General features: G+C 38.5%; 1 protein-coding gene across 3 annotated transcripts; it reads right to left on the bottom strand.

The window, feature by feature from the left end:
• Positions 1 to 3,825: 3,825 nt before the first annotated feature.
• lsm14aa (LSM14A mRNA processing body assembly factor a) lies at positions 3,826 to 20,763 on the bottom strand. 3 transcript variants are annotated; one of them, XM_067379135.1, is made up of 11 exons: positions 20,496 to 20,763; positions 19,370 to 19,533; positions 15,060 to 15,204; positions 14,765 to 14,875; positions 11,360 to 11,539; positions 10,646 to 10,726; positions 9,716 to 9,895; positions 8,250 to 8,412; positions 8,119 to 8,157; positions 7,763 to 7,994; positions 3,826 to 6,028 (listed from the first exon to the last, which is right to left on the bottom strand). In XM_067379135.1, exons 1-11 carry the CDS (start codon positions 20,614 to 20,616, stop codon positions 6,005 to 6,007), a joined length of 1,440 nt encoding a protein of 479 aa, XP_067235236.1. In that variant the 5' UTR covers positions 20,617 to 20,763; the 3' UTR covers positions 3,826 to 6,004. The 3 variants fall into 3 exon arrangements, with proteins under 3 accessions (XP_067235236.1, XP_067235234.1, XP_067235235.1); XM_067379133.1 differs by lacking the exon at positions 10,646 to 10,726 and having other exon boundaries at positions 20,496 to 20,762; XM_067379134.1 differs by lacking the exons at positions 10,646 to 10,726; positions 14,765 to 14,875 and having other exon boundaries at positions 3,827 to 6,028; positions 20,496 to 20,761.
• Between the last annotated feature and the right edge of the window lie 2,825 nt (positions 20,764 to 23,588).

Raw genomic sequence — 23,588 nt, 5'->3', positions numbered from 1 at the left:
TATTGGGAAAGCACTGAAGCTATGGTCCGATTGGCCGTCACTCTTCTGGTGGGCGTGGCTGCTTTTATTGTGTTGGCTTATGACAGTGGTTCCCAAACTTTTTAGCTTGGAGTACCCCCTGAAGGGATTACCATCCTTCTGCGTACCCCCTCTCTTCCACTTCGACTGCAGTCACACCTTTACCATTAAGCAACATTTGCCCACTAAATTGAATTTCCAGTGCATTTTTTTTTTAGCTTTATGAATAACTAAAATAAATAAAGTTTTAAATAAAAAATGTTCAATAGAGAAATATGCAATGATGGTAAAACTAAGTAAAACTTTTAAATATTAAACTAAAACCGCCAGTAGGTGGCAGCAAGTCACTGTTTTTATGAGTCATGAGTCATCGAGTCATTCAGTAACGAAGCATGTGGCTGTGAATGAATCATTGAATCATTTACTCACTATTTGTTCAAGCCGCAGAATTTGTGTGTTGTAGTTCTGCTGTGGTTTTCGTCAGAGCTATTGTTTCATTGCAAAATAGTAAATACTGACAGTACTGTGTTTAAAATGTAGGCTACGTTTTATTTTTTGATCTGTTGTATAATGTCACGTTTGCAGTCATGTGGATATTTGGGAACAATTGCATTCTTGCTCGTTTTCATCATTAAATACAAGAACTCACACAAGGTATGTTTTTGTATCGAAGAAAGTTTGAGTCTTAATCGATATCAATCCAATATCTGTGTCCATAATTGTTCTTCATGCGAGTAAGTGCTTAATCCCCACTTTTACAAAGGTGCACTGTGGAGAACGACAGTAATTTTTTGAATTGATGGGTGCATCTAATTATTTATGTATTTATTTAATTGTTTATCTTCCTGCACATTTATGATTTATACATTTATTGATTTTCATTTTTGATACTGAAGTTCTAAAGGTTGGCATGAAACTATAGCAATGTTTTCCATTAAAGGTACAATTTGTGATATTTTTTTCCGCTATAGGTCGCTAGAAGCCTATTCAAAACAAAGGCGTAGTTTGATGACGTAAAGTTTTAGAGTGGAAACTTGGGACATGTGGTCTCCATCTCAACGGACGGTGCAAAAGAATAGGGATTGGAGTCTGGAAGAACTCATGTTCGTGGATGCGATTATTAACGTTACTGGAGTATGAAGCAGATCAGGACAGAGTATTGTGGGAGCTGAACGAGGAGCTGGAGCGATTGATCAACACACGCCTCACGAGCAGCGGGATTTTTATTATGACACAGTCGCCGGCGCCGCTTCCGCTTTTCGGGTCATGAGTTTACGGGAGCTGTCCTTGTCGACAGAACCAGCGGCAGATGGTAAACAGTAATTATGTTCCATAAATAATTAACACAATCCACCATAAAACGTGCAAGAAGTAAATAAGGAACTGCTTGAAGCAAGCTTGTGGTTTGCTGGACGCTAGACACTACTTCCGCATTTGTCCACTGCACTGTTGTCATGTGGTTTCTACGTCAGTAAAGGCGGTAACAAAGGTAACTGCGTCATTGACCGGCGACTGCACTGCCCCGTCGCTGTGTCCGAAACCGCTCACTCGTTCACTCATTCACTATTCCCTATATAGTGTATGGCATTTGAGTGCACTATATCTGCATGGAGTGAACGAAATGAAGTAAGTGAATTCGGACACTGACGTATACACTGTGCGTCGGAGAGCTGGAGCTGTCGCAGAAACGGCTCGACGCGATAAAACAATTTTATCCTACATGTTACTTACATTATAAAATAATGTTAATAACAATAACAATCATAATGACTTTATTTTGTAATCATACATGCCTCCGTGCCAGCTTTGTAGTTTAATTGATTGTATAATTGGTTTGTCATGCTTAATATGGGTTCATAATCATTAAATACTATAAAATACTGTAAACAAAAAATAAACACATTAACAAGTGTACATTATTTCATGCATTTATTCTTTTTAATAAAGTTTTTTTAGTTTGTTATAAACTCTCACGCTCACAGATGAGGTGGTGTTTGAGCGCCCTCAGGCGACCGTTATGATTTGAATACGCTACTGATGATTAACGACAGTCCTCTCCGCATTGGATTTTGGGAAATAGTGCTTCAGCGAGTGTACATCGAATGTACACTCGAAATCAGAGAGAATTGTGGGTAAAAAGTAGTGAACGAATGTAGGGAATTAAGTCACTCACTTAGAATTCGGACACCACTACAAAATGGCCGACACCCGATATAGTGGACTATATAGTGGATAGGGAGCGGTTTCGGACACAGCTCGGGTCACTGTTTAGAATGGGAATTTTCTCATGATTTACAAGTAGTTGAAAACATTAGAGATATTGTTTGTAATCAGCTGGACAAAATATATAACACTAGCCTGGTGGTTTTTGGATATTTTACTGCAAAAATGTTACAAATTGTACCTTTAAGTGACAGTATTTTAAAACAGAGAACATTTTCTGGTTTATGTCACCACAGGATGGAACCAATCACAAAACAAAAGTTTGTGTAGTTGTAAGAATGCCAGCTTGTTTAACATTAAAACTAAAAATAATTTTTATTATATTCAAAACTATTTCATAAGTGCACAGAATTTTAAGACTGGCCATTGTGAAAAAGAAGTGCACTTAACTGTATTGAATGTGCTCTTGTAGTGTACTTCAAAGTAATATTAATGAAATAAAAGGCCATGTAACTGCAATTAAAGAGAGCTTGTTTCCATGACTATTTTTCTTAACACACTCAGGAATTCACACCAGGAAAGTCTGCTTGTTCACTTGCTTTGGTCCGGACCAAATACAATGTTCATTTTTCATTTTTTTTTTTTTTTTTGTTATGGTTCGCTTTCACACTGCCCTTTTTGCAAGTGAACCAAAATTTGTAAAGAAAACCACCTGTGTTCTAACTGTACCAGAGTTTGTTTGGAACGGGACCGAGACCACCTCTTCAACTGGGTCTCGGTAAGGTTGTTTGGTCCGCACTCGAGTGAGATTGCCGTATTCACACCTGCCCAAAAGATCCGCACCAAGGGGGGAAACGAACTTCAGTTCGATTCAATCGAACCAAACAAGACAGGTGTGAATACACCCTAAAGTGGACTTTGTAATGTCAAATTAAGAGTTTTATATCAGGTTATTAACTGGAACTAAAACCATAAAAAAAAAACACGTTTGTTGAAATAAAATATATATATATATATATATATATATATATATATATATATATATGGAAAAAAAAGACATGAGGAAAAATATATTTTGCTTTGCGTTCTTTCGCAAGTTTTGTGTTCTTTTGCAAAACTTCCATTTGCTTACAGCTTTAACGAAATTTAAAATGAAAGACAAAAATAAACATTCAAAATATTAAGTTATTCATCCCAATTATACTAAAATAACCATTTTAAAGTACATTTTAAAACATTGTTTTAATATTTTGTCATGCTTTAAAGCATAACTATTGTGATGTTACAAACACACTAAAGCACAAATGTCTCTATTATAATTTTATAGTGTCATTTGATATAGAGGTTACTATTTAAATGTACTAAATTGCAACTTCATTACAAATTTAACATGTAAACACATAACATACATGAAGTGACAAACTGTTTAGTCAGTATACTTTAAACATTTCAAATACAACAGAATTGTATGTTCAAGTTCAACTAACTGCATTTACCTCTAAACTACATTTTCAATTTGCAATAATGTCTGAAATCATTACATTCAGTTTGCACTTAACTATATTATTTCTGTAATAAGTACTCATTTTAAAAATATGCAAGAGTAACGTATGGAGTGTAAAGACAGCTCAACCCAAAGAAGTAAACAAATCACACAACAGATAGTAAACAGTTTATTCTTGCATCTAGTAAAAACCTCTTTACATGTAGTTATGAACAGATGCCATGCTGAGGTTCAAAAGGAAAGTGTGTCACCCTGAAGGAAGGATTTGTGTTGATCACAAGACATTTCCAGAACAGTATTTGCCTCACAAGCATTGCCTATATTGGTGGTTTGTGACAAGACCTGCATGCAGCAACTTCCTGTTTACACGCGAGTATTACTGTTCCAACATTGAACAAATGTACAACTGGAAGTTACACGAATGTAAAACTGTAATACATGGTCTCTAAAATGGGGGGGGGGTTATTAAATGAACCGACTAATAATACAAACTGGATCCTTTTACTGTAACGTTCCTAATTTCACTATATATTGTTCATATTGACCAATTAATTCCACACAGCTCCATTACTCCAGGTGCTTCAGCTGATTCACTCTAGTCAAATTCAAATGTGTATTTCTGGAAGAAAGCATCTGTTCTCTCAATTTAAGAGCTTGAAAAGTGCAAGAGGATATTTCATACAAACACCAAAACTCAAACTGTTTTGGGTCTTACAGACTTTAATATATAATCTGAAAACAAAGTTTATTTCATCATAAACTTGCCCAAATATCCCAACAGATTCAACAAACATTTAACAAGACGAAACATTTTTGCAGTGATGTCATGACCATACGCTACACAACCAGATCTGAAGTGAACGGATAATCAAAACTGCCCCGTTAAAAGATCAAACCTTCAACTTTAGTGACACAAACCCATCTAACATGAGCGATTCACTGCGAGGAAAAGAGGTCAGAGACCAAAAATAAAGTCGATTACAAAACTCAACAGTGACATCTTGAGTGATCTACAGGTGTGGATATGACATCACGATGTGCACGTCAGGTAAAGCTGCATGAGGTTACGTGTCACTATGACATCATGCTAGTGCAGTCAGTGATTATTAAACACAGCAGAGATTGGAAAAGCTAAACGGCGCCTGCATAATAATTCTACACAACATATCAGCTTCCGGTCACATTAAAGATAGTAAGCAGAAGAAACGACCCACTAGGAAGTAGCGCTAATTAATTAACTTCTCAAATATCTAAAAGAATCGTAACGACTCACTTCCCAGCGAGCTCTAGGCTCAGTGTAGATATGTCAGTTTTACGACGTGACGAATATACAATCTCGATGTTGAACGACAGCCACAGAACTGTTAGTGGTGAAAGCTCAAAAGTGACAAAACACATCGTCTAGTAACTGCAGTAAAGATTTTCGTAGATTCACAGAGTAGCATTGTTGTCTAAGTAAAGATGGACATTCACTCATCAGTGAACATCTGCTACAAAGTGCTACATGCTGCAAAGTGTACCTCATCAAATATAAATCCATATAAACATATCGCTGAGTCACTTTGCATTCGTTGACCATATCATGTCATTTTAGTTTAAATTGTGCCATTACATATTTGAAAAGTAATTTCCCTCAAACGCAGCATTTCCATGTTTTTTTTTTTTTTTTTTTTCTCCATTTTATCTAAAATGTCCTTTAGTGAACTATCAATACTGACACTCGCCTCAAAGCTTGAGGAATCTCTTTAAACTATAGACCTCTTCCAAGGGATGAAAACATCCAAAGAAATCCAAGTCAAATGTACCACGTTTCTATTTTTTTTTTTTTTTTTTTAAAAATCCCTACTTACTACAGGAATAGTGATTTTGGGGGTTGAAGAATGAAATTACATTAGAAAAATATGGTGATATAACTTCCAGGCGGTCTATTCTGATGCCAAATACACTGTAAGATACTTTATAGCAAATCAAGTCAAAAATAAAGCTCATTCAGTGATCAAAATCATCACAATGTTATAGATAATCCGTTAGCTGTAAGCAGCAGTATATCAAATTCAGGTTGAGAATGGAAGGTCAACAACAAAAAGTCCCTCAGAAACAATAATATTATTTGAATCCATCTGGAAATATTATTCTCAAATTAACAATTCGAAAGATTGCATGTGTTCCACTCCTCAGGAAGAAATAGAGTAGATGTTTCATTAATATCCAGGTTTCAAGCAGTCGAACCCCAGTGCTGGTGACAGATTTACAACACGTTGTGACCTGAAACGCAGTTCCCACACAGGTCAGGTCTTCTGAATCCATTTCCTGTGTTCACTATGCAGCAATTTTGTTATCCTTCTGGAGAAACAAATAGAGCAAAACAATGACTGGTTATTCATAATTGGTAAGAAAAAAAAAAGAAAAAAAAAAAAAAACACTACAAACAAACGGTCAAAATTTTCAACAAATTCGGTTTTAGGAAAAAGTTATTTTTAAAATTCATTTTTTTTTCTATATTTAAACACCTGATTCTAACGAAAAACATTAAATATCACAAATAAAAACAGAAAAAAAAAAAAAGAACAGGGTTGAACACTTAAGGGTCTAATCTGCAACCAAACATCGACTAAACAAAATCAAAGAACAAACTGATATGACGTCATTTCAAACAAAATCAGGCCAAAACGAAGTTCGTTTTGTGCTCTTTTTGGAAGTTCGAAACAGCTTGCCAAAATTAACTTTCAGGAAAAGTTGCAAAACACCTTCATACTACCATTTGTCTGTGACAATAACGTAATAGGTGTGTGCTGAGGCTCCGCCTTCATTCGCGTGGAACTCTTCTCTGACTCATTTCGTCTGTTGAGACGTTTACATATTCATCTAACCGTCACTCTCAGCAGTGTGAGTGGTGTCAGATGTTCGATTACAGTATATCGCTGGTCACGCATTTCGAACTTCGTTTTACTCCTAAACGAAGAACGAAAAAGAACTTTGAAGTATATCGGGGCCTTAATAGTACTTATATTTCCTAAAAGAATTTCTCTTTTAGTAAATATGGCAACAAAGTTGAATGGTTGTGCTTAATAAATACTATCAGGTAGGTTTGTGCAATTAATCGTAACCGATTTGTCAATTTCGGCTACCAATAATTATGAAAACAATATAATCGACATGAAACGATTGTGTCGCTGCCGCATTCTTCCCAGTGCACCATCCTTTCCTTCACAGTGGTGCGCTCTCGTTACTTCCTAAGACAAACTTAACATCCAAATCAGCCAAGTAAGTGAGTGTTGTAAAATTCAGTCTGCTGTTCCTAAACTGCGGGACGTGCTTGATATTAAACAATGCTATTAAAAAGCACATTAAGCCAAAAAAAGAGACATTGTTCACTGGACACTGAGTGGAACACACATAAGCAAAGTATACTATGGGCTACAGATACGTGCCTTAAAGGACAAACAGCCTACACACAAAAACGCTGTTTTGGCGAGTATCCTCGTAAACACAGTCAATTATGTCTTAAATGAATCTAAACAGCTGAGAAAGAAAACGCATGTGTAACAGTATATTGGATCTGTACAGCTCTTAAAGTGACAGCAGCCTAATAAATCTGCTGCAGTCATTAATGTTAATCAAACAACAAAACACAAAGAAAATCACTCACTGCTCTTGAATGAATAAACTAGTTAATAAGTTTATATTAGTCTATATTTAATGTATACAGCAGTGTTATTTTACATTTGATCACTTTATTCAATTTCTGTTGTAGGCTACTGCTAATCTAAATAAACTGTTAGTACATCTTCCTGAAAAACCTAAAGCACTGTTTATTTCATTTGTATTTTTGTTCTGTTGTATTTATTTGTCGGTTTTGTTTGCAATTCGTTTCCTGAAGCTGAGATCCAAAGTCCCATTTTGTGGGTTTAGGGGAACAGACATTTGATGCATTTAAAACTAGCTCCTGCTCTCTTATGTTTTTTAAAAAATGAGCCAACAATTTGTGCCCTAGTAGAAAGCACCATACATTTTAAAAGTACATTTATGTAAACTATTGATCCTTCTCACAAGAATAATTTTTGCCTCATTCATTACCCGGTATTCAAAATCTGAGAACTCTCGTCCTCCTTGACTTCCTCTGAATCCTCCTCTAAACCCACTTCCTCCAGGGTATGATCCAAACGACCCCCGACTGAATCCACGGCCCCGGCCCCCTCTGAAGCCCATGCCGCCGCGACCTCTGAAGCCTCCGCGACCCCGTCGTAACGGGATGCCAAACGTCTCTGCGTTCATCCGCCGCTCTTCTGCCCAGGTATTCCTCCTCTCTCTGATCAGCCGAAAAATGAGAACAAGATCAAAAACATTTTAAAAAGTGCTTGTAGCAAGTTTCTATACAAACTGAGGCTTTACTTCCTCTGCCATACAGTAGTTTTGGCTTCTGTTGTACTCACCGGGGGAAACCTGAACCTCCAGACCTCTCGGCCGCCTTCCTGTTTATAATCAGGTAAGATCATGATTGTTGCATCATGTAACAACATACATTTTACACATGGAGGCTAAAATTAAATCTGTGTGATCTGACCTTGTATCATCACAGGAAATGTTGTCAAAAAAGGACTTGGATTTATCATAGTAGCACTTTGGTCCGAGATGATCTTCCTCCTCAGCGTTTCCTTCACTGTTCTGAGTGTCGACCCCTGAATCACCCTTATCCTCGCCATTCAAAGCTTTATCGGGCTTCTCATCTGAACAAACATACACAATTATTACAGAGAACTATACCTGCATATCAATTAGACTACAGCATGAGAATAGCATTTGCTTTCCTTTTTGTAAAAAAAAGTGCTTAATTATACTGAATGTGCACTTGCAGTTAGGGCTGGGCGATATATCGCATGAGATTGTCACGTGCATTTCGTCAGTAAAGCCGGTTCCCTGATTACCGCTTAATCGCCATCACCTGCTTTCAAATGGAGCGGCATTTAATAGACAGAGCCGTAGTTCACTGACAAGCTACGCAATATCGCCTTCATTATCGAAGGCGATTCATCTGCGATATGAACGCGATATTTGTGCTTGTCACTGCTAAAAAAAAATTCCATCAATGATGGAAAATTTTCAGTTAACGCGACCTCTGAGATACAGTGACACTCCACGACTGCGGTGGCGCGGTTGTCATGCGTACCGTCACAGCCCTATTTAAATGTTAAAGAAAAGCAGGGTTTAAGGGCCAAGAAAAGCACTATAAATTTCAGCTAACTGCATTTAACTAATTTAAAACTATAATACACTTTCCTTGCAATTAACAATTGAAATTATGAAGTTACCAAATACTTATAGAAATAATATACTTTCAAAAAATGTAAGACTGATCTTGCACAATTTGGGGTGCGTTCACACTTGTCATGTTTGGTTCGATTAAAACGAACCCTGGTGCGATTGCTCGGTTAGTGCGGTTCATTTGAACATGTGAACGCTAACATCCAAATCCTGGTGCGCACCAAACAAGCGGACCGAGACCGCAGAAAAGATGGGTCTCGGTCCGCTTCCAAACTAACTCTGGTGCGGTTCGAATGATATATGAACGCAACACGGACCAAAGACATGTAACCGAACCAAAAACAGGAAGACGAGACCCTAAAATGGACAGAATCCTCACACATGTCGGTTTTTCTTGTCATGGTCGTGAATTTGCCCATCACAGACAGCAGACACGCGTCTCCACGCAGATGATCACCCAGCTGGCCAAAATACCATTACATGCAGGCTACGCACACACAACGAGCGGATTTACCTCAGCACACAGCACTGTTTTGGATGTTCGGTAAGTTCCGTCTCAAAATAGGCAATATGTCATAAAATCCAACCAATCATGTTGTGAATGTATCCCTGTGCCTGAAGGTTCGGTATCTTTTGGTTCGGTGATAAAATTGCCGATGTGTACGCTAATCGGACCAGGACTAAATGTTTTTTCTTCTTTGGTACGGACCAAATGAACCAAACGAACCGAACTACAAGTGTGAACGCACCCTTAATGTCTGTTTGTACCTTTCAGTTTGAGTTTGCTCTGAAACTCTTTGTCGATCTCTTCTTTGTTGAACTGAGCATTGGCACTCTCAAAGTCAAAGTCTTTATCAAACTTCATAGGTCCTTCTCTCCGTACAGGGAATCGACCTCTACCTCGATGACCTCCAGCACGACCGCGGCGAGCAGCAGGATTCCCACCAGCTGAGCAGAACACAAGCAAACACGGGGTTATTGCTCTAGAAAACACATAACTTTATTAATACATACTAATGTGGGCCATATATGAAGTAGAAAATCAAAGATTGCAAAAGGAGGAAACGTTCTAATAAGCATGCTTCGTGATGTTCAGTTGCTAGTAATATAAAGGAAAGTCTATTACCACCTCATAGAGGCCTGACAGACATTAGTTACATTTAGTCTTTGGTGTAGAGAAAAGGGCATTAGTTGTCTACTGAAGAGGAGGCAAATCAAGCAGATTAAAATAAAAGCATCACTGTAAATAAAAAATACAGTGTGAACATACAAGCATCATAAGGACACAAAGCTCTTTCCACACAACAGTGCAAACACATTTTCTACAGTGTCTGGGGGTGTAGAAACCCTTTAAACCAGCCGTTTTCCAGACACGTCTGCTTAAAGCATTTAAAGGTATAATACAATACAGCATTGAGTGAATCTCATGAAAACAAAGTAAATAAATAATAATGCACATTTTACTTCATGTTCTTTATGCATTTTCTCCTTAAGATTTTGGGGTGAAGCATGTTCTTCTCATCAGGTTGCATGAGATTCACGCTTTCACAAGTTCCTATTAATGAAAGGAGCTTGCAAAAAAGCCACTGTATGGACACGTGAAACAGACGGGCGAAGCTCTTATAAGAATCATGCGGTTTTAGCAACCAAAAGCACAACATAACTGCAGTGAGGGGCTTTCAGCAGATGTGTTATAACCTGCGAGCTGTTTAGTAGCGTCCCTGTTTCCTCCTTTGGACTGACTGGACTCTGGTACGCTTGGTTTCGGGACATCAGTACCTGGGAGAGTATAGCTCTTTAGGACTATGAGTCACATTAAGCTTTACCAAATCCTTGTTGCAGAACCAGTTTTAACACCAGTATTGCTTAAATGGTGTCAAATATCTCCATCTTTAATATTGTTCCTTTTCTCTGAAGCATTACTAAAAGACTTGTAACTCCTGAGAACTGTAAGCTATCCAGAATCCATCAAGTTTGTCCAGTAACTAACAGCCTGAGTCATAGGCTGTGTCTTAAAAACTAAACTACCTGCCTGGACAGCATTTTAAGTGCATGAAACTAACATTCTTATAAAGTTAAAACAACAACAGTTTGGCAAAACTGAGAAGACAAATTAAATTATCTTGGATGTTAAAACATGTTCTCCAAGAGTGAGACTCAAATACGTGTTTCACTATTGCTTTATAGCAGATGAAGTTTGGGAATACCCAAGTTGACATTTCCCACTTTTGACCTGAGTGTGTTACAGTCAAGTCACCAGTCACAAGTGGGCACAATGACTCATTTCATGTACTGTAGGGCAGTTCAAGAACCAATGATAGCAAATCCTTGGTTGGCCATTTGGAAAAGTGGTAACACTGAACTGCAACAGCCAAACTTTCACAGTTCTGTGGTATCTAGACTTATTCTCACCCCTCATCTGTTCTGTGAGGTCCACAGGCATCTGCGTATTGGTGGAGGCTGCACGAGTTGACACAGGGCTCTTGCGGCCCAATGTCGTGGGAGCAGTGGTGGTGACAGCAGGTGCTGATGGGGCAGTAGGCTCCACTGGGGGGCTTTTTCGGAGAGGGTCAAGAGCCGGACTGGTGTGACCTGCATTAGAGAAATGGCGAACGTTAAGAGACATAAGATAAATGGTAACAATCTCACTGTTCAAAAGGAAAAAAGTTAAAGGATTAGTTCACTTTAGAATTAATTTCCTGATAATTTACTCACTCCCATGTCAAGGATGTTCATGCCTTTCTTTCTTCAGTTGAAAAGAAATTAAGGTTTTTGAGGAAAACATCCCAGGATTTCAGCTGTACACAATCCCAGCTGAGGAACTTCACCCTAAAGCAATACTTCTGACTACATCACGCGTGACCTTTCCAATGTGATTACGCAATGTGTGGTGCAGAGCAGTGCAAGATGAGCATTTGTGGTTTAAGTATATACATTATTATTATTATTTTTTTTTTATAAAATGGTCGACCGTTTCACTAGATAAGACCCTTATTCCTTGGCCAGGATCATGTAGAGCCATTTGAAGCTGCACTGAAACTGTCATTTAGACCTTCAACCCGTTGTACCCCAGTGGAAAAAAAAAAAAAATTTCAGCTGAAGACAGACAAACATCTTGGATGACATTGGGGGGGTGAATAAATTATCAGTAAAAATTTAATTCTGTAGTGAACCAATACGTTAAGAACCGCAGCCACCCTGAAGTGAGGAAATCGGTGATAGTTAGAAGACAAAATCTGGTGAATTGTGTTAATGAAATAATTTGATTAAACAACAGATCACCACAATCCAGTCACACACACTCAACTATAAATATTAATTAAAGAAATCTTAAAATCAAAATTAACAGACACAGTGGCCATGTACACACAGAGTTCAGGAGCGACAACAGACAAAGTCAGGTAATGACAACCACACTTATATTAAATGTTGTAGTGTGCACAGAATCCAACTGAAGGACTAGCTGTTAATGCAGTTGAGTCAGTCACAAATGCTGATATTTGTAGTTCCTGTAGGTCAGAAGCCAAAGGCCATCAAATTATAGGTTAACGTCTCTACATGAACATGGTGGGAGTGGCTTCCTAGCACAAAGGTAGCTCTGATGGAGTGGCCACTCAAGCCAAGGAACATCACAGGGAACGCAAACACTGGAAGATTCTTAAGTGTCGTTTACACTGCGCACATCTGCGGTGCATTACGGCTGTAACAGGCTATCCAAGCCGATACGCGGCCACTCTAGTCAATGCTCGTGTTTACACCAGCCACGCTGCAGTGCGTTTTAGAAGCATCCCTGAAGCGGCTCGCCGCGCTACTTCGCTAAAGATAGGCGCCTCGCCTATTTTTGACAGACGCCGCGTCCAAAACGCACAGCTCAAATACAAAATAAAGTCAAAATAATCATCCTGTGTAAACTCCTGCTCATATTTCACATCACTAAGAGGCCAGAAACTGACGACAAGAGATTCGAAGTTGAAAAACTTGAAATTTTTTGTTCTTGAATCCCATCAAGACAGGCAAATCCTGTGGTCTCACGAATCAAGGCCGCTTCGCTTCTCAAATGCTTATGGTGTGAGCTGACACTGCGTAGAGGACGGAACAAAACCTTGCCGGAGCCGTAACGTCCCGCAGATACATGCAGTGTAAACAAGGCTTTAGACTTCTAGCAAAAGGGACAGTCCAGCCCAATGGTGGCCATCTTTGAACCCCGAGGTCCACTGTCATGAGGAGATTAAAATAAATAGTGTTTGATTAGGGTTAAAGTAATTCTGAAGACTTGTTAGGTTTGATTAGGGGTGGAGCTAAACACTGCAGGACAGTGTACCTCGAGAACCAGAGTTCCCCATCACTAATCCAGCTCAATGACACAAGACATAGCCTAAACTAGACTGAGAAACCTGGGAGGATGGAAAGTAGGAGCTTCAAGGATGCTGGGCAAGGTTGGTCCTCTCCAAGAGGAAGATAAAAAGTACTCTACAAGGTTAGAGCAGCTTTGAATCTTTTCCGTTGAGGGTGATCTGCAACACCCTCTTGTCCATGGGGAACTTGCACAGGTGGTGATTGTGAAAGGTCCTACGGTGTAAGCTCTTGGTCGAGGGACATCAATGACACATCCTGTCAGGCTGCAAGGCAGCAGCAACCCAGGGAAAGAATAGGTGGTGCAGTGATAAAGTACTATAAGTGCTCACAGGCATCTTTGAACAGGAAAGGACAAAGCCATGTCAGGGCATAGCCAGCATATGCAATTTCATAAAGGAATAAGCCAGACACTCATCCCAATTTTGCACCAAGGCCAAATGTGTTGCACTATTGCCAAGGGAGTAAACACAGAACTAGGTGGAAGGTTTCAGTACTCTTATCTGATCTTATCCACAACCCTGGAACCAGACATAGATATGTGGTCACCAGAGGGAAAGAAAATTGTTCTGATGGAGCTGGCAGAACCCTGGAAAAAGGGTAGACAGGAGGCATCAGAGAGGAAAGCATGTACAAGGAGCTGACTGCTGTGGTTGTTACCAATAGGTAGTTCCCCATCCAATCAATGTGGAGCCTAGCAAGGCGTTTGGGAAATCACCAGAAAGAAGTGAGCTATAAGCCAGAGGATGAGCAGTGAATTTCCCATTACAACTGACCCAATAGACTTGAGTGTAAAAAAGGGTCGAAACGCTCAAGGAATGTTAGGCTGGACAATCCAGCCAAAAGAGTCTGGAGAGCTACCAAGGAAAATCTGTGAAAGAGGAAAGATTTGCCTGGATCTATTGAGCTAGAACACACTGCAATGACAAGAGGGCACCAAGCAAGTTTAACAAGCCTGAATCTCTTGAGAAGGTGGGAATAAAGATTTATAGCTAGAATGTATGTCTCTGGTCAGCAAAGTTAGTTTGGTCAAGTAAATGGGTTAAAACGGAATTCATATTTCCTGTTTACATTATGTCAACTCCTGAATTCTGTACACACACATAATTCACTCCCCCATTTAAATGTGATTGTAATTCCCAATGTTTTGTAGTGTGTACGTGGCCCATAAGTTGCGGTAATCAAAACTTTTAGACCTCTTAATTTTTCCTCTACATGCAGGTGCCTTAAAACTGCCTCTGAGAGTGAGAAATGAAACTAACATACGAAACTTTCAAAAGACAAAGAGACACAGACACAAAAGACCACCAAAGTGTTAGGATCTTGCAGAGTTCTAAACACAAGGCTTTATTTTCACTGATCAATTGTAAGCAAAATTTTGATTTCATTTGACGTTAGATGAACCCAAATCATTTGGTTTATAAACCTTAAATAGTCTGTTTTGGTCCCCAGGGAACGGTTTACCTTCTGTGAATGCACACAGAGTGTCTCTGGTGAAAGCAGAGGCAATAGCACTGCTCTGAGACAGTGCTGCAGTCATGCCAGTGTCACTACCAAAAAATCCCAAAGTACTTCCTGTGAGGAAAGGAAGAGCAGGCACACACATCAGAGGTGCCACAGGATCATCAAATATGGACTCAAATATCCAGTTCTTCCACTTCTGCTTAGCACCTTGTTAGAAATTAATGGATGTCAAAGTATTTTGCAGTTTAGTTTGAACTGAAACTTTTCCAGTACAGAGCTGTGAAGGGACACTTACCGACTCCAACAGTCCCAAACTGAGGCGAGACCAGCGGGGCAGGATTGAAGGGGGTGTAAGCTGTGACTTGTGGACGGTTGAACAGTCCATAGGAATTCCCCGACTGGAAAGATGATGGTGGGGCAGTAGAAGATCCCATAGAGGACTAAAAAATAAAGCATAATGAGCTCAACTGCTTAAGAACTGCACTACGAACATTGACAAACTGAAAACCAACAACATTCAATATTTTAATTATATATTATTAAAGAAGACTCAAAGACTTCAATTCTTAGTACAGGTTCTCACTAGTTCTGGAAAATGAAAGCTGAGCTGCCTAACTAGACAGAATTTTTCAGTATCATAAGTTATTTTCGGATGGAATGGTTTTGCAGGGTTTGGTTAATTTGCGTCATACACGTGTAAATTGTGTTCCATGACTGTCTTGAACGATTTTGTTTTCCCCCCACACAACAACCTCAACAATATCACCTTCTCAGCAAACTCAGTCATCTTCTAAATATTTACTCTTCCTGACAAGAATGCTTTTAACTGTAGATGTTGTATTGTCAGGTTTCTCTTCTGTTTTGACTTCATGCTCTACCCATTGGCTCTGCAATGAGCTACCTCAAATACAATGAGCTACCTCAAATACAAACACCTGATTTATTAGATATTACAGAAATCTAGAGCTGCCCCCTAATAGTCAACCAAATGTTAGTCGGCGGGAAGAGGCCAAAGGCTGATTTATACTTCTGCGTTGGACCTGCACCATAGGCTACGCGTACTTCTGCGTCATTGTCCACGTCAACGTACAATTACAATCACAGGGAGAGGTTCTATCATACCAATCAAATCGCTTGTCCACGTAGAATTTACACATTGTTACATTTTTGGAGAGGTGCATGTCAGGCTATGCCATAGGCCAGGGATGGACAACTCCGGTCCTGGAGGGCCAGTGTCCAGCAGAGTTTAGCTCCAACCCTAATCAAACACACCTGAACCAGCTAATCAAGGTCTTTAGGATTAGTAGAAAGATATAGGCAAGTGAGTTTTTATCAGGGATGGAGATAAACTCTGCAGGACACTGGCCCTCCAGGACCGGAGTTGTCCATCCCTGCCATAGGCTATGCTACACACAGCCTACAACATAACTACTGTGTAGTTTTTTGATGCAGAACTATAAATAAGGCTTTAGTCAAAAAAATTGATTAGTCGCTAAAAAATAAAAAATGGACATGGCGAAGTCAAGCAGTCCATGAGGGACAGATCGTAACAGGGCGCTCCATGTGGTATGTCAGGTATAGTATGTCAGGAAGGAAATCCAAGCATTTGACTATCATTCATTTGCCTAACTATGGCTTATCATTTGAAACATGCAAGTAGTAGCCTAATGTTTGCTACTTTCCATGGCTGCTCGCTCTAATGTTAACTTGGATAAATGCGCGCTATTATTGGTGTATATCCAAGAGTTCATGTGGACTAATCCAGAGGAGCCGGTGAGATCACTTGCATTTTTTCCTGAAAACAGCGGTAAGAACTTAAAATATTTTATTGGTGTACATTCACAATAAAAACAAAACATTGCACTTTTGTAAAATAAAGAAAACAAACAGGACATGTTTTCTGCCATTTTGGTCTCTGTGAACTGGGGTCCGTTCTTTCTACATCGCTAACTCGGTTAGCTGGATTTGATTGGTGACGATTTGGCATGATCTTGGATTGTTCAGTTCTTCAACGCTCATCCTGGACTTGCTGCCATAGCAACAGGTTTGTAAGCTTAAACCTGCTCGTGAGCAGGCTTATTTCATGTAAAAAGGATTAGATTGCATCTTTTTAAGGCGAATTGATACTTAAAATCTGTCCCAGCCATTGCTTCTTTATTTCAAGAGTACTCTACTTATCCAGGGACAATCATTTAAAATAATAATTTGCAATTAATTTTAAAGTAATATTATAAATGTTGTGTAGTCTATAATACTATAGGCACAGCCAGTTGTACTCATTAGCCGCTTTTCCACTGTCGGGCCAGTGTGAGCCAGGGCTAACAGCGTGCCGGGCTGGGCCTATGGCCACAGACCTTAGGCACCGAGGCCAAAATCAAGTTGCGTTTCCACTGTCGGTCTGCTTGCTCCGCAGCGCTGATCTAAAAACCACCCTTAAACACACCTCCCTTGATCAAACATCGCACGACCATCACCTGACTACGATTAGCTCCGCCTTTCACCTCGACCGCGCCTCAAGCCCCAGCAGGCCCGCTTTGGACCAAGGTTTTCGGAGGGCCGAAAAACCCGTGCCTTTGGCACCGAGGAAGCACTGAAGAGGCGCGATCAAGCCCCGGAAGTGACAGTGGAAATGCGACCGGCCCTGGCACGCACTAGCACGCCCGCCTTTGGCCCGGCAGTGGAAACGTGGCTATTGAAAAATTTATTTGTGATGGAATAATTGCTTTTAAATTGTATTGAAGTCTTACACACATGCTTGTACATTTATTCTGAACCGTGCATTAATTTGAATGGTGATGCTATTATGGGAGTGGCTTGATGCAGCACAGGAGATGCAGATAACTAAAAAAAAAAGCAAAAAAAAGTGCACATTTCATTTATCTACATAACATTTATGTCGTTCTGTTGTTTTGTTCGCTTGGCTGTTTCATTATAAAGGTCCAGAAATTTGTCAAGTTTTTCCATCAGGTGTCGTTTCTAATTATATGATGTCATTACGTTGCTGTCTTTCCGCCAGTCAAATCGCTGCACTGCTGATCATGGTTTCGAGTATCGATACATCTGCCCTTTTCAAGGAACACGAGAACACGCAGTAATCTCAGACAACTTAATCCTGATATTTAAATCCAATTCACAAATTCATTTGAAGAACCAAATTAGCCAGAGATCAGTTATCACGATTACAAGATCTAGCATCTGTCAAATCATCTCAGATGTATTTAGCGAGGTATGAAGAACGGACCCCTGGAGAGTTTAACAAAAATGAACTGAAACTCAGCAAATAATTGTCTCACAGACATGAGAAATATGTCTATAGACATACTGAAATGTTTATTAAATGAACCAATCCAAATATCCAAAACAAATATTCCCTGTATGAAACCTCATTTTCTCTCTATCATTGCAGCCGACGCCGACTCAGAAAACACTAGTTTATTAATAATTAAAATGCTCAGACAGTCTCTTTTCTGTTTTCTGCTTTATGCTTGAGTGCTTAATTTATCTTTTAAAGGCTTAATATTATGGTTTAGTATTTCTCTGTAATGTAGAATATTAGTAATAAATATTACATAGAATATTCATTCTCAGCCCTGAAACTCAAACCATTTTCAGATGCCAACCCACCCCAGTATGTATTTAAGCAGTCAAAATAAATATAAACGTGCACTTAATCTACTATTAGCTTAAATTAATGATTACAATAGATTAGAAAAATCTTTAGTTGGGGGCAGCCCTTCAGAAAATGCCAGTCTTCCCAAAAGCATGAAGTAACAGTTTAATAATTGTAACAAATATTATATAGAAGAGTAGTTATCTCAAGTCCCAAAAATGCGGAGTTGGTAGTCAAGGCAAGGCCTAAAACCTTAAAACCTAAACCTAAACCTAAAATCTTTTTGCTACACCTGCCAATGGCCAAGTGACTTGAGAAAATTTACCAGCCATGTTTTTTTTTTTTTTTTTTTTTTTAATTGGCCAGGTGTCTTGTTCTCGGTTTATATGGTGGACAACACCACTACACGCCAACGCAGATTTTTACTCATATTTGGCACATGGTGAGTGTTAATTTTAGGCTCTGGATCTAAGAAATTCTTGGATGCAACTTCTATGAGTGTAGCTCAAGAGATTAATCGCACATTTGTGTTGTGTTTTATTTTCTTTACTGTTTCTCTTATCATTTAAATATATTTGAATACTTATTTTCCTCACTCTTGCATTGCTTGTTATTGTTTAATCGTATGTGGTTTCATGGGATATTTCTCTTCACAAGATTTTAGCCATTTTAAGGTTTTTAAAGTCACAGGGTCATGTTTTTAAGCTCATTTTTACAATGACTACAATTACATTTCACAACTGCCTCCCTCTTTGGCTGATAGAAGACAATTAATGACAGTTTTGGGTATCAGAAAAAAATCTGTAAAGGAGGATCCAGGATAGGATCCAGTAAAAAGGCTAGATCCAAATTCTTGGCTATCCTGAAATACTAGAAGGCTCTAACAGTAGGCAGCTCACTAGACTTTGGCCTACATGAGCCAAAAACACATTATTATAAAACTTTATTTGTTCATTTGTACAGAGCTTAACAACTAAGTGCATTCTTGGATATACCTGAACAATGGCGGGGTCCTGAGGCAGAGAGCATGTTGGTTTGGGAGGTTCACACACCGTCAGGTCCTTGATGTCACTTCCTCTGAATATAATGTACTCAAATGTCTCATCTCTGGGTGCGATGGGACGGTCCGTGGGTCGGTCCTCCGTGCCGAAGGAGCGCACTGCAACGAGCATCAAGAGAACCAAACAGGAGTTTCATCCAAGTAATTAGCAATAAATTAGTATTCTCTGAGATTTGACTATAATCTTCTTAAAATTAGAGAGCTTTTGCTCAGCAAGTAATCCGGTTGTTAAGTTTGACGTCACACATCAGAGCTCCCAAACAACAAAATGGTGCAAAGTGTGCTGTAGTACTATAAAAATCATGATCCTAACATTCATTTTCATATCAAAATCTCAGTTGACCAGAAAGTGATTCATCTTTTCTGATTAATATATTAATAACAGGGGAGTTTTAAAAGTTTAGCTTAAATGTGTGCTATATTACTAGCATAGAGATAGTATTATAACTTGAAGCATAGAAAAGACTGGTAATAAATTATCCAGAGAGCCCCAAATTAAATAGATTGTATCAATGTCAAGTATAAAGATTGGACATTTATAATTTAACAGTGTCCACAGTTTCAGCCAAAATACCATAGTGGCTATAATTAATACCTGAGGCAACTTTGTTCAGTTTACACGGTTTTACTACAGTAACTGTTGTATTTTGGCAGAAACCCTGGTTAACATGCTAAATTTGTGAGAGAATGCATCATTTAGGCAACCGTTAGATCTAACAGCTGGATAAAGGGGGGAATCCTACATTCAACACACCAACATGCTAAAAAAAACATCGCGAAAAGACAAATTTTATTTTTGGACATGACAGAAGCATTTACTATGCCTTTATAATGCCCAAAACTACAGCAATTCAATATGTTGCTCAAAACTGTAACACGCGCCTATAAAGCCCAAAACTGCCGCACGAGGCTGTACTGCTGCCTGTTTAGGGAGCTTAACGTTACTACATTTTGAGACGCGGCTTCGTTGATAAATACAACGCGTAGCCACGAAATACGAACACATAACACGACCATAAATAGCCTTTTGATGTTTAAAGAGTGTTTTGTGTTTTCCTCACCTTTGGCGAGCGCGACGGTGGAGTTTTCGGTGTCGATGGTGTAGAGAATGCCTTCATAACGAATCTCCGCCTTACTGATCAAACTGATCTTACTGCCGATATACGGCGTGCCGCCGCTCATCCTCACGCGATCACCTCAACTTGAACTAGAGAGTTTTGTTTAAAATGTATCTGCACTTCAACAGAGTAAATAAGCTACTGCGTGAATGTGTTTTCTAATATAATATGGCCGCCTGCATTTTCAGGCCATCAAGCGGAAATGACGTTGAAATGACGTTGAATCAGGGTTTCCCAACTTTTACATGTTGGGAATGTTTGGGAAGCCAGTTCTTTATGGTAATAGCGGCCATCCATAAATAAATTAAATTAAAATATTAAATATGTATATATATATACACTGTACGAGATATTTCTTTCTTTCAATCTTTTTTCTCCTCGGCCGCTAGAGGGCGCGCTGCACACCGAGCGCGGTCACATTGAAGTACTGCAGACTGCTTGATTCTTTCGCCGGGCACAGTGGCGTGTGCCTGTAATCCAAGCTGCTGGGAGGCTGAGGCTGGCGGACCGCTTGAGCTCAGGGGTTCTGGGCTGCTGTGGACTATGCCGATCGGGTGTCCGCACTAAGTTCGGTATCGATATGGTGCTCCTGGGGGAGCCCGGGACCACCAGGTCGTCTAAGGAGGGGTGAACCGGCCCAGGTCGGTGACGGAGCAGGTCAAAGCCCCCGTGCCGATCAGTAGTGGGATCGCGCCTGTGAATAGACACTGCAGTGCAGCCTGAGTAATACAGCGGGACTCAGTCTTTTTTTGTGTTTTATGAGACTCTCATTTTAAACGGGATTTAATTCATTTTTAATCTTTAAATGAACCTTTTTGACCGAACATTTAACTTTATTTGTTACATTAATTAATACAAAATTAAAAATATGTTCACGGATGCTTTTAGTTTACATATTTTTGACAAAATTTGGTTCATTTTAATTCCATTTTAGTAGGCAGAAAATAAGTGATGTTAGTGCCCCCTACTGTTTACGAGATTGGATTACAACTGAATTTTGTGCAACATGAGTCACTGAACCAATAGGGGTCGCTGTTCGCATTATTTTTATTGCATTATATTTTTATTTGCATTATTAAGTCACTTCATGACACGGATTTCCCCCCAGTATTAATCCATTCTCGGCAGCCCAGTTTTCTGCTAAATTATTTTGTTTGTTTTTAGGAAGAATGTAGCTGTATGATTGACCACGACAGATCACAATATCACCAGTCATCAACTTAACTGAACTGACACCAGCTCAAATATCAGTATCATTCATCCCTACTTACTCTACATTTTAACTTCTAGATCTGCACATTTTTATGAACAATGATCATGTCTTTGACTGTACCCCCAACAACACTTTTCATATTAAGAGAACAGTTTCAAATCTTTTTAACAGTTTATTTTGCAGACTTTGTGTTTAAGTATTCCCCTTTTTTCACAAATATCTTGCATGAGCAATATACAGCACTTTCTGAACTTAGAACAATAGTCATGGACAAAATGGATTATAAATTTGAAGTACATAGACAACTGAACAATTTAAGTTTTTATAAGAAATTAGCATGTGATCTAACAACAACAAAAAAACAAAATCCATGACGAGCCACAGCTACTCTTTGAAAATGCTGTATATAACGGTGATATCTAATTTCTATTTAATGAACATCCTCAAAAAGCTCTTTTGTATGTTCTTCACAAAAGCCTAAAAAGCCTTTTTTTTTTTTTTTTTTAGACCGATTGTTTTTGGTATGTAATCTTACAGATAGAATTTCCAGTTATGTAGACCATCATATAAAAGATCTTGTTCCCAATGTAAAATCATATCAAAGATATACCTGGTATACCTCAAAGATTTTTGACACAAATCAAGCATTAGAATAGTTTCTGAATAAAATAAAATTAATTGAATTGACTTCTTTTGTCTTAAAAGGAACTCCTTCATTGGTGACAGTAGCCTCGTGGGCAGCGCACCGACATAGCGCAGTTGAGCTCTGGGCGTCCTGAGTCTGAGTCTTGGCTTGTGGAGCCTGTCCCAATCCCGTCCCCCTTTCTTTCTCTCCAATTTCCCTTCCTGTCAACTTACTGTTCTGTCATAATAAAGGAAAAATAATAAAAAGGAACTTTTCTTCTTTAACGTTACCCCATATCTTCAAATCTCAGGTACTGCAAAAATGGTGTCTAGTTTTGCTTGCCTCTTTGTGGGTTTATTAGAAGAAAATATTTGATGAACCACAAAACAACATTTAATATCACACATTGTTCTGGGAAAAGATATACTGACAATTTTTTTTTTTACAGTTTTTGAACATGAACTTTGGAGGTTTTATTGGAGGTTTTAAAATGTGCTTTAACTTTAAACACATAATAAATTAATTTTCTGGATATACTCAAAAAATAATCTCACTTCATCTCTATACAAAACAAATAGACAGGAATACATTGTTAAATGGTCAAAGTTTTCTATTTTTTTTTTTAAAAAATAAGTCTCACAGGAATAAAATGCATTTGCGAGGATAGTGAGAAATATGAATTAAAAAAAAAACAAATGATATTTAAATTTTAAGAGACAAATTATAAGGAAATTTGTCTCTCATGCACAACAGAAGGTACAAGCTAGAACTTGTAAATATTGTCTACATTTTTAGTAAAGTTTTAGTTATGTGTTTTTTATTAAAATATTTTTATTTCTTTAAGTGTTAGTAATTTTAGTTCATCAACTTAAACTTATTTCAGCAAGTCTTTTCAACTTAATTTTCATTTAAGTTCATTAAAGTTTTATTTTATTTCAGCATTACTTCAATTACTGAAAACAAGTTGTAATAGTTTTAGTTTTAGTCAACAGTAACAACACTGCTGCTAATGACTGGAGCCTTCATGCCTCGTGTGTGTACATGATTTAAAACACTTTTCTAATGTTTTTTATTTTATTTTGTATTTTTAAATGAAGCTTACAAAAAAGTTTCTTAAATTTTGACAGTTCGATTTAATAGTGAGATAAAAATTCTGTTGAAATCAATTCTGTTCATTAATTTCACTTTTATATTACCC

The sequence above is a fragment of the Chanodichthys erythropterus genome, chromosome 24, assembly GCF_024489055.1.
Source record: "Chanodichthys erythropterus isolate Z2021 chromosome 24, ASM2448905v1, whole genome shotgun sequence".
Classification (NCBI taxonomy): Eukaryota; Metazoa; Chordata; class Actinopteri; order Cypriniformes; family Xenocyprididae; genus Chanodichthys; species Chanodichthys erythropterus.
Note: the sequence above shows the minus strand (reverse complement) of the source record. Positions and strands in the feature narration are given on the sequence as shown.